At 37.8% G+C, this 16,488-nt stretch overlaps 1 protein-coding gene across 7 annotated transcripts in view; it reads left to right on the top strand.

Moving 5' to 3' along the window:
- Positions 1-11,329, top strand: part of FAT1 (FAT atypical cadherin 1) — a 105,236-nt gene extending 93,907 nt beyond the window's left edge. For 2 of the 7 annotated variants that reach the window (XM_027898661.1, XM_027898659.1), the window contains 10 exons: positions 384-515; positions 617-780; positions 1,360-1,822; positions 2,131-2,284; positions 2,518-2,628; positions 2,819-3,450; positions 3,695-3,832; positions 5,872-5,931; positions 8,650-8,685; positions 9,612-11,329. In XM_027898661.1, the coding sequence (XP_027754462.1) occupies positions 384-515; positions 617-780; positions 1,360-1,822; positions 2,131-2,284; positions 2,518-2,628; positions 2,819-3,450; positions 3,695-3,832; positions 5,872-5,931; positions 8,650-8,685; positions 9,612-10,237 (2,516 nt within the window). In that variant the 3' untranslated portion in view covers positions 10,238-11,329. Of the gene's footprint in view, positions 1-383; positions 516-616; positions 781-1,359; positions 1,823-2,130; positions 2,285-2,517; positions 2,629-2,818; positions 3,451-3,694; positions 3,833-4,317; positions 4,372-5,871; positions 5,932-8,649; positions 8,686-9,611 lie in introns of all 7 variants that reach the window. The other 5 variants (XM_027898663.1, XM_027898660.1, XM_027898662.1 and 2 more) reach the window with 3 other exon arrangements.
- Positions 11,330-16,488: the final 5,159 nt, after the last annotated feature.

The following is a 16,488-nucleotide window of genomic DNA, read 5'->3' as shown; positions in this document are numbered from 1 at the left end:
TGAAGTAAATATTTAAAGGCCTTTCCTTTTCTGTCTCAAATACAGACATGCTTTTCTCCTGCTCCCCCCAACTCACTCTGTCCATGTTTAATATCTACATATTGGGTTTTATGGTGAATGATAGTAATGGTAAACCTTAAACCACAAGACCAGTTTCCCACTTTCACCAATTAAATTGAGTAGTCAAGATAAGGAGGTACATCAGCCACTCTATATGCCATTTTTCTTATTTGTGCCAGTCATGTCCTGTAACTGTTACTTCACTTTCATGTCTGATAGTTAAAATATTATTTGGTTTACTTTCAGCTACTGTACTTAAGAGTCCCTTTTGAGAAAACAGCATTACCACCAACAGAAAAGAAATAATGGATTTTATTTTACAGAAGGGAAATGCCCCCTGGTGAATAGTGGGTGTGAAGGAAACCCATGCCCTGAAGGTACCGAATGTTTAGGAGATCCAAAGGAAGGAAAATACACCTGTGTTTGCCAAGACAGCAAAGCTAGACAGTGTCCTGGTAAGGAATTAACTCTAAAAAAATTTGTATTGTTTTCCAAGTATAAATTTGATTCCAGTCCTGTGCTAATAATACATTTTATGCTCTTCTGTATTGCTAAGCACCAGCTGACTCTGCTGTGACATTTACTGGGAGCAGCTATGTAAAATACCGTCTCATGGAAACTGAGAACAAAGAGGAAATGAAGCTGACAATGAGACTTAGAACTTACTCTGCTCATGCAGTTGTTATGTATGCTCGAGGAACAGACTACAGTATCTTAGAGGTATGCTAAAATGTCCTAGTGCATATTTCCTCTTTTCTTGCTACCATCTTCTTACCATTTTTTGTGCCAGATTAAAAGATTGAGTCATAACATCTCTGTAGAATTGTTATAATTGGTAATTGCCTTGAAGGTGGGGTATGTTATACATCTAGGTGATAAACTTGTGCAGAATTTTTTAAATGATTGAAAGGAATTTATTTTCTTTACTGTTTTAAAACAAACAAAAAAACTTCACTAATCACCTTTTTTAAGCAACAACTTTAAATTTTTTTGCTTATAATACTGAACTCCATACAGAATAAGTCGTTTAAGGCACAAAATGAAAGGTATTGTAGTTTTTTGATTATGATCTGTGACTTCTTTACTAGAGGATAAAAATGTACAAAATGTAGGTTTTAATTAAAAGAACTATATCGAGTGAATCACAATCGCTGTGACTGTTTGGAAAACAGTGTTAATAAACTGCCTTTTATGAACACCACCATGTCTTTCCAACAAACGTAAACTTTTATAGGCATCAATATTCTATACTCTTTAAGTATACAGACCATTTATTGGTGTTGTGGCTTTCCTCTGTAGATTCACCATGGAAGACTGCAATATAAATTTGATTGTGGCAGTGGACCTGGGATTGTCTCTGTTCAGAGCATTCAGATTAATGATGGCCAGTGGCATTCAGTGTCTCTTGAAGTGGACGGAAACTATGCACGACTTGTTCTGGATAGGGTGCATACTGCATCTGGTACTGCTCCTGGTACACTTAGGACACTAAACCTAGATAATCACGTGTTTTTTGGTGGTCATATTCGTCAGCAAGGTACAAGACATGGTAGAAGTCCTCAGGTTAGCAATGGTTTCAGAGGCTGTATGGACTCTGTTGTACTTAATGGACAAGAGCTGCCCCTAAACAGCAAGCCACGAAGTTATGCACACATGGAGGAATCTGTAGATGTGACTCCTGGATGCTTACTGACTACCACAGATGGTTGTTCAAGCAGCCCATGTCAGAATGGAGGCATCTGCAACACACTGCCAAATGGAGGTAAGCTGTGGTTTAATCTTCAGTGTCACTACCTGAGGTCCATCCTCTTAACTTCCTACTTTAGAGCTTTCCTTTAAAAAGTCTGAAATAATTGTGACAATTTGAGTTTTGTGAGAGAAATGAAAGTTCCCCATCAATCATGTTCAAGATAAACCTTACTGTTAGACTTTCCTTGATCTTCCAGTAAAAATATTTCTATTTTTTTTCCCATCCTCTATGTCTTTGAACAGGTAGGTGGGCAGGGAGGATTTTATCTCAAATCCAGTAAAACCATGTACATCTTTCAAAAAGACTGTATTTGATTTCAGGTTACTACTGCAAGTGTTTACCTTTGTTTATGGGAACTCACTGCGATGTAAGTGTCAACCCATGTTCTTCCAACCCCTGCCTTTATGGTGGGACTTGCATCCCGGTCAGTGATGATTTTATCTGCCAGTGCCGAGGACAGTACACAGGTCAAAGGTATGTTTGTATGGTTTTTTTGTACCCCTTAGAGAACAGGCTACAAATGTAACACTGTTTCTGTTTCCTTTTTTATCTGCTTCCTACTTAAAGCTGAGACTTTGAGACCCCCTAGAGTTAGTTGAAGTTAATGATGGCCCTTATATTACAGCCTGAATCCCACACTATCTACTCACTTGCACTAAGGTAATGGTTCATTCCAGAATTTTTATTTGTTTGTTTTGGCTTTGCAGGTGCCAGCTGGGTCCATATTGCAAAGACAATCCTTGTAAAAACAGTGGCAAATGTATTGACAGTTTGGATGGACCTGTATGTGAGTGTGAAACAGGCTTTCGTGGAGAAAGGTAGGTAGTGTTCCACATATTGAATTTTAATAGCATTATTTAACAGTTCAAACTGATTGAAATCTCAGGTGTTGCCTGATAGTGTGCAGTACTCAATATTAAATATATCCAGAACTGTTGAGAACAAGGAGATTACAACAAAGACTACTGATGTAAACCAAACATCATTGTTCTTTTCTGTTTCTGATAGGTGCCTGACTGATGTTGATGAATGCATAGAAAACCCATGTCTTAATGGTGCCCTTTGTGAGAATACTTATGGTTCATATCACTGCAACTGTAGCCATGGATTTGGAGGAAAACACTGCACAGACATTGTTCTTAATAAATACGTTTCAACATCTTGGAACATTAGCTTAGCTGAAGTGATTGGGATTATTGTTTTCATCGCAGGAATCTTCTTCTTAGTTGTGATTTTTGTCGTTTGCCGCAAAGTGGTTAGTAGAAAGAAGAAGCACCAGCCAGAACCTGAAGACAAGCAACTGGGAGCTACAACAGCCTTCTTGCAAAGACCGTATTTTGATGCAAAATTGAATAAGAACATCTATTCTGACATCCCACCGCAGGTTCCTGTTCGTCCCATTTCATACACTCCAAGCATTCCAAGCGACTCCAGGAACAACCTTGACAGGAATTCTTTTGAGGGGTCTGCTATCCCTGAACACCCAGAGTTTAGTACTTTTAACCCAGATTCTGTACATGGTCACCGAAAAGCTGTAGCTGTTTGCAGTGTAGCACCAAATCTGCCACCTCCACCTCCCTCCAACTCACCTTCAGACAGTGATTCAATACAGAAACCCAGCTGGGATTTTGACTATGATAGTAAGAAATGTTCTTATTTTTTCTTTTCTGTTAAATGCATGTGCTGGTGAAATTTTAATATGAGCGTCAAACACTGTCTATGTCTGTTAGGGTACGAAAAACATGACTTTACTGGGTTTTGAGTGTGATCAGGCTTCATGCTCTATTAAGTTTTGTAAAAATGTGTAGATTTCAGCATTAAATTTTATTGACTCTTTAGTCTACAATCTATTAATCATCTCACTTGAAACTTTTTTTCTTTCAGCTAAAGTAGTAGATCTTGACCCCTGCCTTTCTAAAAAGCCTCTGGATGAAAAGAGCTCCCATCCTTATAGTGCTAGAGAAAGCATGTCTGAGGTCCAGTCTCTCAGCTCTTTCCAGTCTGAGTCGTGTGATGACAATGGTACGTAAAATGTGATCATTCTGTACTGCCACTTAAGTTCATCTGTTCTATGTCTTTGCATCTTTATCTCTTAGTGTCAATAGGACTTACATATATCGAATATATATTAAATAGTAGCTTATTTAATATATATCTGTATTTACTTATGTTAATACCCAGATTTGTTAATTTTTTTGAAGTATTTTACCTATCTTACACCTTGTTTTAAGTATTTTACCTTAAAATTATATATAATCATTCTGTTGTTGGAATATTACAGTGAAAATGCAACCCACGGTGTTCGGAGCCTTGTGTTTAAAAGGTGGTAAAATTTGAGAAACTATTTTAGGTTATCATTAGTTATCACCTTATGCAAGAATACAGTGAATTTAAACAATGGCCTCTGCACAAGTATAACTTTCGCTTTGCCGTTCAGCTCTCGGTAAAAAGCTTTCTGGTGTTACAGTTTCATTTGTTTCCTTCTCTTTTTCTTGCTGCGACCTCAGCTCCCATATGGATCAGATCAGTTCTGAGTGAGAGCAGAGTTTAAGGGACTACTTGTAAGTTTGATTACTTTAGTAATGAAGGAAGCTGCACAAAAAAGAATTTTGTTATAATAGAACAGTATATTTGGCTTTCACCATGATTAAAATGAATGAATAAAAACATTTCATACAATAATAAAAGCCAATATAAAAATAAAAATATACTCCGGTCCATCAAAATATAATCAACATACATATTTGTGGGTTTGATTATTATTAATTGGAAGTCTTTTATTTTTCTATTGTGATGACAAATGCTTTTACAGTTAATATGAATGCATCTATGTATTCAGAAACATTTCATGCTGATTGGACAAAGCCACGGTTGTCTTATAACTTAATTCACTAAGCTAAGGTGTTTTGACTCTTTATTCCAATTTCTGCTTTTGTCTCTGTGTGGTAAAAAGAACTTGAAATTCTTTTAGCTTAGGAATAAAGAACATTCTGCTTCTCAATGAAGTAGAGTGATTTATTATTAACAGCATTAAAAAAAATCTGTGTTGATGATTGGTGAAAGTAAAATGGTTTGCTTACAGTCCTCATCATTTTATCAATAGACCTGTTACCAACTTTCAACCTTTCTTGTGTGGTTTTAAGTGTTGTATTGTACATGTTCTCCCCTCCTCTCCATCCTGTATGTTTCATATATTCTTACTCCCATTTCTTATCATGTACTGATTACTCATTAATACATCATTTCAAGAGAAATAGCTGTAGCATCTGTTGCTTCCTTCTGTTTTGGTAGATTCAGAATTTATTAGCTTGAAATTCAACCCCTGAGCCATGCAAACAAATTGCATGTGCTTACTTCATCCTACACAATAAGAGTAAATCCTTTTCCCTACCAAAATTATCTTGGGAAAGGGAAGACATAAAAAACGCATTCATTTTTGTTGCTTTTAAATAACATTGTAACACCCTGAATTTGGTATTCCTACTGTGATATCACAGTTCACACACAACTTAAGGTCAGCAACAGAAATTTTGAGTAGATTTTTTTTTTTATATTCTCAACTTTTAATTCATTTCAGTGAAAATTTCTTTCCTTTAACTTTCATTGTGGGGGAAGGGAATTTAATTTGCAATTTTAAAGGGGAAGTCTAATGCAATACTCCTTAATTTACCTAACACAAGCCTTTAGAGAAATCTAGTTTGTTGCTATGTAGATGAAGTATTGTGCAAACGAGTATGTTTAGGCAATGTTCCAAAAATTCTAACACGACTAAAGCAGCTTTGCAAAGCAGTTTTGCCCATGCAAAGTTTGCTTCAGGAGTAGTTACAGGTATTTCTGCACGTTTAGCGAGAACAAAATTGAGATTTAGAGATGTATTCTATTTATTATATGCAACTGCTTTCTAGATAGAGAGTAAATGTATATGTAAGCCAATAATCTTGCTCGATAAAATAGTAATGGACTGCAGTTTTAAGTGTGGGGGTTTTTTAGATCTGTATGTTGTTTAAAGTGATATTAACTCTAGGTTTGTTTTAATTTGCTCCTTTTATACCTTTTACAAGCTTCCATAGTGACTGTAATACACCTTGTCAATGCTGTTGTTGACTCGGTGGAAAAAGAAGGTATATACATGTTTTCATATTTATTTACTGCTTTGGCAGAATAATGCACGTTTGTCTTCTAGTATTGTCTTCTAGTAATGTACCCCTACCAGATGTGAATTATAAATACTTAAACTTTCTGATAAGTTTTAGCAAATAATATATTTATATTGTATATCTGTTAATATTTTCTTGTGTATGCTGCAGCTGCCCTTTGAAACGGTTTCAAAATGTGATTTCTTGCCAAAAAAAGTATTGGAAAAAAAGACCTTGGTGCTTACTCTCTTCTAAAAGTATTCACACTAAGGCTACCAGCAGAATTGAGACAGCATCGAAGGGAAATATATACAGTACTGTAGATGAAAAAGCAGCAACCTTCTCTTCCTTTTCTTCTCTCAGCCACATCTGTTATTACCTTGTCCAGCTGAGCAGAATTTGAGTAGTCTGGTATCAGTGCTTACTTCCCTGGCCTTCAGATCAATCTGTCTCTTAAGCAGAAAAAATTGATTTCTTGTGTGCAGCTGAGGTATATAGGCATGCAGATGACTGCCAGTTTCAGTAGTTTGTTACTATCCAGCCTTATCCAGCCTTACCAGCCGTACCTAAAAGGTATGTTTGGGTGTACATATGTACACGCACATTTATTTGTGTGTGTGTGTGTGTGTATTATGTATTTGGAAGTTAGAAAGAGGCCAAGCAGACATTTTCAATGGACTTTAATTTCATTTTTGCTAAGAACTAACCATTCTGGAAAACACAAACTCTTTACAAAATAATAGTAGTAATAAAAGTACCAGTGAATCTATACAAATGCTAACTATTGACTTAATTGACATCGTACTTTAAGTTCCAGTAATAGGCAAGTAATTCACTCCATGACCATGAGTTTGCAAAGGTTACTTCTGAAATAACATCTACAGTGTATGCTTCCTATTTCTTGATACAGACTGGGAAACCTAACATTTGTTACTAAGTCCTATTTAAAATGAAGTCATTTTAAGAACACAGAATTGATTATAGTAGCTAAAGATTCTCTTTGGTTTGTTATCTGAAGTACATCCTACATTTAATTTATGCAGACACATAAGAAAGTACACAAATGCAAAGACTTCTAATTACATGAGAGTATTTCATTAATGTATACCTATAGACCGTAGTTCTCAGTGCTAAAAAATTGTAATGCACAGTACTTGGGAAAGGAAGAATTCCAAGACTGGAAGAGGCAAAATCTATCAGTGGAAATATTTAATAGCTTATTCAGATTTTCTTTGAGATTTTAATTGGTAAAAATTAAAAATTATGGATTCTCAAGTCAAAGTTGAAAGTATTACTTGGTGGTTTAGCATCACTGTAAGATAAATACAAACACTTTAGGCATTGTAGTCATAGAGACATTAAATATGTCCTGCTCAGCTGCTTCTTAACAGTTTAAAGTTTCTACTTTTAATAAGCATTTCTTCTTTCAAAGTATCTTAGGTAAAGAGTTCTGCTTTTGAGCACCCTCAGGAGGGTGCTGGTTCGAGCAGCAGAGATCCTTGCTCAAGCCTTCAGCAAGGTCAAGTTCTGGGACAGATGGTCTTCACCTTTAGTCTCCCCAAGTGCTTTTGTCCAAGAGGTATCCCGGAAGCATGAATCTCATCCTAGAATAGTTTTAGGCTGGCGTTCTCTGCACTGCTTCTCAGACTGCAGCTCAGTGCAAATTAGCAATACGGAGTGCAAGAGGAAATACAGCTCTAGTCTAGCAGATTGTCACCTAGAAAGATGGGAACATCAAGTTCTTGTTTATGTTAAAGAGTCTTTGCCTCAGAAGAAGAGGAAAACCAAGAGCTCCCCATTCTTGGTAAAAGTGCTTTAAATCCTAAGACCAAAGTGAGCCTCTTGGGTTTAATTTTGCAGTCAGTTTCCCTGGAAAAATAAAGAATGCTGTCTTCTAAGGAGATTAGTGATCAAAACCTTCTCCTGGAGAGGAGGCCAAAGATGTTTTAAATCTCAGACTGATATCTCCATAAGTCTGAACAGTACTTTTCTTGTCTGGGCTAGGCAAGCTTAAAAAAAGAGGAACTCCCCACCGAAGAGTCAACCTCTGTCCAAGAATAGATGTCTTCCAAGAATAGATGAAAGTATGAATTCTTAGGAGAAGATTCTGCTATCAGGATAGGCATTGCTCATCTGTACAGATCTGAATAAGGAATATAGATTCCTGAAGAGAGAAAGGTTTAAAATTCGTCAGATAACACAGGACAGTTCTCTGCTGAGCGTGAGTTGGAATTGCTGTACAAAGGGAGGCATGTTTCCCAGAGCTTTGTGTTTGGAAACTAGACACTAATGGGAGAGTTACTTTCTTTACATGTGATACTTTGAAAGTATAAGTCCTAATAGATGCAGCCCCGTATTGAAAAACAAGGGGTGATACAAGGAAAGAAAAAAATCAGGTCAAGGCTTGTTACCCTTTGTAGTAGGAGTCTTAAATCTACTGATAGGAGGATTTCAGCAAACTACAGACTGCAGATTTTGCCACCACACAGCCATGTCCCAGGTGGGCTGTACCTGAACTTAGTAGCTGTCCTGCAGTTCAAGTCTCAACAAATAAGGAGACCAGGAGAAAAAAACCAAAAGCTGACTGGACAAAAGCTGCATGAACGTTATAGTGACAGTCATTGTTTGTCATTCATATTGGTTCATATTTGATTCCTAACTACAGATGTTTTCTCCTTTTTCTTCTCATTTTGCCATCTAAAGAATCTTTTGCTGTTCCTGACCTCAGCAATTCAAGAGGTGACTTCTGCATGCAGTTCATTGGTGTTCACCAAAATACTTCTTCTAATATTTGGTTTTAACACAGACTTACTATCAGTTGCTTGCTGTGCATTTGTCCGCAGTGATTACTCTTTACTAGATTTGCACTGTATTACAATTGTGTATTATTTTCTTTATTGGTGTTCACGTGAGAGAAATGATTGGTTTTTAATGAGATTAGGCTTACATCTAGCTTCCAGTAGACAAATACAAACTTATTCAAGGGCAGTTTGCAAGAGAGGATCAAGTTCGGTCTTTTATGCATGATTAAGTTTGATTTTCCTGTTTTGTTCTTGTAATTGAATGTGGAATGTCTTTACTAATAGAGATTTTTTTGTCAGAGGTGTGACAGTTACTGTAGAGCTAACAGCATTTTGTAAAATTAACTATATAATTCACTTAAGAGGTAAAGTCACTTTTAATGGTCTGAATACTTTACCACTTATAAATTACTTCTTTTATGTAAAAAACTTATGGGTTATGTATACTAAATATATTCTTAAGAAAAACAGGCTGTTGTTTTCACCCTAACTAATTACTCAACAACAATTGATAAAGAATTCAGCTACAGTAGGGAGGCTGTTAATTCTTTGCTATCCAGTGAACCACTGTGACAGCACATTCCCTAGGTGACTACAGGTCTTCCCTGGTTAGGTGCAATGTCTGAGAAAATGTAAAAATTCGAGTGTGAATGATGCACTGTCTAATGCATGGCATAATGTAAAGTTGTGTTGTGTTGAATGTTTTTTGTGAAACCAGGGCAAACTTCTCTCTGATTAACAAGTAGTGTCCTAATCAAAGTGATTGCCTTGTCTTAATACATCTATTCAGTGTATTCTCAGTTCAGACTGACTGGAATACAAGATAATAATACTACTTTTCTTTTTTCTAAATTAACTTTTCAGGTTACCACTGGGATACATCAGACTGGATGCCAAGTGTTCAGCTGCCAGGTATCCAAGAGTATCCAAATTATGAAGTGGTTGAGGAGTCAGCTCCCCTCTACACAGATCCCAATGCCATCGATACAGACTATTACCCTGGCGGTTATGACATAGAAAGTGATTTTCCACCTCCACCTGATGACTTCCCTGCACCTGATGAGCTTCCACCATTACCACCTGAATACAGCGACCAGTTTGAGTCAATACAGCCACCCAGAGACATGCCAGCCGTAGGTAGCTTGGGTTCTTCTTCGAGAAGCAGGCAGAGGTTTAACCTTAATCAGTACCTTCCGCATCACTACCCTGCAGACATGTCAGAACCTCAGACCACAACCAGTGGCATCAGTGGCAGTTACAGAGAACCTTACGCTCCTTACACATTAGGGTACAATCGAGACTTTGAAGCACCCGCTGTAGACAACATGTCCATGTCTGTGTACGCTTCCACAGCTTCCTGCTCGGATGTGTCGGCGTGCTGTGAAATGGAGTCTGAAGTCATGATGAGTGACTATGAGAGTGGAGATGACAGTCACTTTGAAGATGTGAAAATTCCTCCACTTGATTCCCAGCAACATACAGAAGTCTGACACACCCAACAAAAGTGCCTGGACTCCAACAAACTTCATCAAATCTAGAACAATTTTCAAAAGCTTTTTTATTTTTTCTTTTTTTTTTTTTTCCCAGCCACAGTGAATGCTTTTGTTTCAGTGAGCTAAACTGACATGGCAGCATTGGATCATGCAATTAATTTCATTAAATCAGCCTCTTTCCATTTTCTAACCTATTATAATTGGACAGTTCCAAGATTTCCATTGGCTGTGCCATTTCTGAACATCCTTTTTGTACTTACATTGTCTAAGTTTAATAAAATCACATACCACTTCTCCATGTTAGCATGATGCATATATTTATATAGTTCTAATGCAATTAATTTTCTCCTACTTTTTGTAAATTTTATGTACAGTTTTGATTTTAATAGTTTTAACTAGATTTTGTAGATATTTTGTGAATTTGTTTTCCACTGAAACTAGTGGTGTTAGTGTGCCATTAAAAATGAGCACCCTGACTTATAATCAGGGCATCACTGTATGTATTCCCCCAAAACACAAGGTTTGACATTTCATTCTAAAACATGCAACATATTCACACAATTTCAATTGTACATATGTTAGGTCTGATATTTTTCTGGGTCAGCTATATGGAAATGTCTTAAATGGGTTGCTGTATTTTAGAACTGTAAACATTTTTTTTTCCCTTCTTGGAAAGTGTGTTGGGGACCCTCTACATACCAGTTTAGAACCAAAACCACCATGACACAGTTTTTATAGTGTCTGTATATTTGTGATCCAATGGTCTTGTAAAGGTTTTTACTGAAAATTACCATTAGCCAGTCTTTCTTACTGACAATAAATTATTAATAAAATACTTTAGCTTTTCTCTGTGTATCTCTGTTATATAATATACCATTGACAAAGCATTCAGTGCAGCATTTTTTAAGTCTGTATATGTTTTGTACTGTATTAAGTTACTTGCTCCAAGCAACTCGTTTTCCTCTCCTCTGAAATCAGCCTGCAGCTGTGTTAGAGATGCTCACGAGATGGCAGTGTGTGTCCGCTTAATGGTGTTTTTAAAAGTAATCGGGCCAGTCTGAATAAAGATTGATGGGTATCAACCTGCAGCAGCCTTTTCGGTAGTTTGCATTTTTCTTTAAACACATAATATCAGCCATGTAAATTACTGAGTATTTTTTATGAAGTCCCAAAAATTTACAAAAAATTCCCGAGGCTCTTTAAATCAGTTTCCTCCCTGCTTTATCACCTGAATAGTTATTTTCATGACTAGTTATCCCTTGAGTGTGCACCTTCATGCTGAAATGTCTGTGCCAGTGTCTGAGTTTGTGGTAAATACATTGGTGTTTTTATGTAATTATATTTCAATTGCAGTTTCTTACATGAAGTTCATGCTAGAAATTTACCTTGAGGAAGTCAAGACAGGATATGGTTTGCCTGTATCCCACTGCTTTTCTGACTAGAAAAGAACAAAGCCTTTAACAGAGTTCTCTGGCATAAATTTGCCCTGATGGTAAGCTAAAGTAATAATAGCTATGTCTTCTTCCTCTTGCTTGAGGGATGCTTTTTAAGTTCAGAATAGATTTCCTGGCACATTAGTACATTTTTAATATAGCCTGGAATCCTTTCAGCTCCCATCTCCATTTTATCATAAAATTCTGTAGCCTGAAAGGTACAATATTAGATTCTCTCAGTCCTGAGAGCTAAGCCTCAGCCTTCCACCACCTAGCAGAACAGGGTACTGGATTTGTATTTGGAATGCTATTTAGGTACAAAATGGAACAACTCCCTGCTTGGCAGCTATATAATGGAAATGGATGGATTATAGGAGAGAGCCAAAGAGCCAGGCACAGACATTCCTCAGTGGTAACTTGCCCATATGCAGATATGACTTATGTAAAAAGCCCATGACTTATGTAAAAAGACTAAAAAAATCAACGGGTTTAAAATTGAAAACACAGCCTGGCTTTGTGCTGCAATATTCACCCTGATAAGAGCTCTTTGTACATCGGCTTGAATGTTAGTATTTTCTTATTGAATAGCTTTAGGAGAATCTTACACAACTGTGAATTGAGGGTATCACACACTGTAGTAATTCAGATCCCTTCTTAAGCTATGAAGGTTAAGCTTAGTGGCAGTTCTGCTCAAGATTCCTTAATACCTGCTTCTCAGTAGGAATGAGCCTTAGGAGTCAGCAAGAGAAAAACATTGCGCAGATTTTCATCATTTTTCAATTGATAAGGTTTCCTGGTAAAGATGAAAGCCTGCCTTACGTATACATTTTCTAAAGTTACTAATTTACAGAAGAAAAGCCTGAAAACAGATTTTTAAAATTTAAATGTGTGAAGGACAGGAACATCAACACTTAAATATACTTTTTTATTCGTAGTACTGTGAACTGAAGGCTAACATAGATCATGCTGCAAAACGTCTCATTACTGTACAATGAAATTCCAAGTCAGCATAAGGAAACATTTCCCTTCTTCACAAGAACTGTGCTGCTAGGCAACATGCAACACCCAGGTTTTACTTCACAGCAGAAGACAAAGCGGCATCATAACAGTCTCTCTTCAGAAATAGCAGGCATTTTCAACTCTGCAACAGCTTTGCAGTGGATGGGTAAAGCCAGACCATGTTAGACAAATACACCCTTTGTAGGGAGCTTTTATCACCTAATTCAGGTCCAGTAAGTGTGATTAAATCTGTTTTCCCACGCAGACCTACAGTAATAGACCAAACCAAGCTGGTGACATTTTAAACCCAATTAAACCTGATAGAGCAGAGCATTGCTGTTCGACTCAATAGTGATACAAGACATTCAAAAGCATAGGCCAGGTGATTTAATTTATAACTCAAACATTTTAAAATAGGGAATTTTAGTGAATTTACACATCCACCATTCCAGTGTTCATCTGTCCTCACAGCAAAAGGTTTATGTTCAGATGTAGTTTCATGTGTTTCAGTTTGTGCCCATTGCTTCTTATCCTGCCATAGGGCACCACTGACAAGAGCCCATGTCTGTCTTTACATCCTCACATCAGGTATTTATAAACAAAATAAGTTCCCCACTGAGGCTTCTTTTTTGCCCAGACTGAACAGTCAGTTCTCTCAGCCTCTCATATGAAAGAGGCTCCAGTCTCTTTGTCATCCTACTGGCCCTTTGCTGTAGTTAACTCCCCTGTGGAAGTAATTTTTTCTATTTTAAAATACTTGTGAGCTAGTAGAATTTAAAATTTTATTGAGCAGATTTGAGTCAAGATCATTGCTGTTTTGTCCATTCTATATTTTGTTTGGAGTGCATGAAATGTCACTTTGCCTTGAAGCAGAGAAAAAACTGCAATTGTACCTAATGATGAGTAATTGAGGCAGAAACAACAACAGACAATCCTATAACATTTTGTTCAGTCAATATTTAATACCCATGCCTGGGCTGAGAACTCCAGGATTGAGGCATATACACATAGAAGAAGGAACATGACCAAACTATCAGGTTTTGGCTTCTCCTCCAAGGATATTTACTGCCCGTTGCCTCCATGAAACAAGTACTGTTCCAAGCAACCCACATCAAAGGAGAGTTCCTGCACTTCCCAAGGGATAAAAACCTGAATCCACTCAAGCCAAAGAAGGTATGAAATCAGTCTCTTAAGCACAAGACACAAGATCCACTTTTTATTGGAGAAAAAGGGTAAGTAAAACTCTTGAAGGAAGACAGCTGCAGGGATTAGTCTGTGTTCTGCCAGGGATCATGTCTGACACCTGTCTGCAGAAGAGACCAGTGCTGAATAAGTGCAGTTCACCAAAGTGCCTTGGACAACTCCCAACTCAGCCTTCCCCTTGGAGAAGCCATGCTGAATGTCTTGAATCATTTTCCTGTCTTCCCTGTGCCTTAAGCACAGCTTCCAGGAGGATGTGTTCTATGACATTCCCAGGCACAGAGGTGAGGCTGACAGGTCAGTAGTTCTCAAAGTACTCCTTCCTACCCTTTTCAAAGGTATGTACCACATTTCCCTTTTTCCAGTCACCTGGGACTTCACCTGACTGCCATGACTTTTCGAATATCATGGGGGGTGGCTGGACAACTACATCAGCCAATTTCCTCAGGACTCTGTGATGTATCTCATCAGTCCCATAGATTTAGGTACACTCAGGTTCCTCAGGTGGTCATGAACCTGATCTTTACTTACAGTCAGAGGGACTTTGCTACCCTGGTCCTCATCCTGCTGTCCATCCTCTAGAGACATGTCGGAAGACAGATTGCCATTGAAGACTGAAGCAAAAAAGTTGTTATATATCTCAGCCTTTTCTTTGTTGTCCATAGCTACCAATTTACCAACCCTCTATGGTGGAGTGACTACATCAGTGGACAAGGGAAGGGATACAGATGTCATTTATCTGTAGATAAATGGAGGATGAGAGGCTGCACATGAGCCAGCAATGTGCACTCACAGCCCAAAAAGCCAGTTGTGTCCTGGGCTCCATCAAATGCAGCATGGCCAGCAAGCTGGGGGAGGCGATTCTGCTGCTCTGCTCCTCTCTTCTGTGACCCTACTTGGAGTACTGCATCCAGCTCTGGCACACCCAGCACAGGAGGAACATCATCAAACTGATAGAGTGAGTCCAGAGGAGGGTCACCAAGATGATTAATTACCAGGATGGAGCACCTCTCCTATGAGGAAAAACAGAGAGAATTGGGATTGTTCAGCCTGGAAAAGAGAAGGTTTTAGGGTGCCCTAATGGTGGCTTTCAGTACCTGAGAGGAGCCTACTAGACAGATGGAAAGAGACTATTTACAAGAGCATGTAGCAACAGAATAAGGGGGAATGGTTTCAAAATGAAAGCAAGTAGGTCCCTTCCAACTCAAACTATATGATTCACAAGTTCTGTCTAGATCACAGCTCTGCACACCAACAGCAGCTGTGAACTGCTATGCCAAGGTACCTGCAGCCTCCACACAAGGAGTCTTCTCGTTTCACTGAAAGCCCTGCACACATTCCCCACACAGAAGTCAGACAACAAAGAGGTGAGTGCCTTGGTTTCTTTTTATAGCTCTTGACAATTTTTACCATTAAACAGCTTTCAAGCCTACACAAGCCTCCATAAAAATACTAAAAAGATGAAGGCCCCATTAAGCTAAGCATGCTGAAGCAGACATAAATTTTGATAGCATTACTCATTCTTCCACAGCTGCAGTGGGGGGAATAAAAATCAGAGAAGCACAGTGCAATATCCAGTACAGCTGCAAAGCAGTAAAATGAGATCTTTGCTTTGATCTTAAGGAAAAAGTTTAAGAGAAAGATAATTAGAATTATTTCCACTCATGTAAAGGGGAAGTTTGCTGATAATCAAAAGTTTATTAATTATCAATGCCCATTGCTAAACCTGACCCACAGAAGCATTCTGATCATAACACACATATAAAATCTCACACACAAACAAGTTACACATTGGAAGCAGTCGCCCAGGAGTCAAGGCTATCAGTAAGAACATGACATTGTTACCATTAGAACATGAGCAAATAGTCTCGTTTAGCATTAGCAAAGCTGAGCCACATGTCTTTCTAGACTTTTTACTGCAGATGGTCATTTTTCACTTTCTTATTTTCTTACATGCTTGGAGATGAAACCTTCAATGCAGGGAAAAGCACTGAGAAGCCCAATTATGTGAATGAGTCACTCTATCGTTAATCCCCAGGGTCCCAATTGGAAAACATGCTAAGCAAGATGAATTGCTTTCAGAGCTTGCATTCTAACTTTGAAGAAATACATAGAGAAAAATTGTGGTGCTGCTTCATCAAGAAGTTCATTTTCTAATTTAATCTTTTTCTAGAGAACTTGAAGCACTGACAGTAATTTATAACATGAAAGTTGAAAGGCCTCCTGTTTAAACAACTAATACTTCACAATGGCCATATAGGTACCAAGAACTACTGCTTTGAGTTTCAACAGGGGAAAAAGATGAAGACAAGATAAAGACAAAAGATGCACCTGGTGTCCCATGAAAATAAAAGCAACAGAACAACTACAGAAAAAAAAAAAAAAAGACATTGAAACAAACCTCTGAAACCAAATAAACACACAACCCACAAAAACAGCAACTTAACAGCTCAGAACCAGACATGCACAGAAGCAAATTGTGCAAAAAGTGCAGAAAAAGCAGAGGAAGATGGCTACTAAAAGCAGAGTGGCTGAGGCAGAAAAGTTTTGCTTTAAGCTCAAGAAATTATATCCTAATAACAGTATCGAAGTATTTTAGCAGGCTGTGTCTTAAGT

Source organism: Empidonax traillii, unplaced genomic scaffold, assembly GCF_003031625.1.
Source record: "Empidonax traillii isolate 1590-97213 ecotype Southwest subspecies unplaced genomic scaffold, ASM303162v1 scaffold613:size471213, whole genome shotgun sequence".
NCBI lineage: Eukaryota > Metazoa > Chordata > Aves > Passeriformes > Tyrannidae > Empidonax > Empidonax traillii.
The sequence above is the reverse complement of the archived record's forward strand: the minus strand, read 5'-3'. Positions and strand labels throughout refer to the sequence as shown.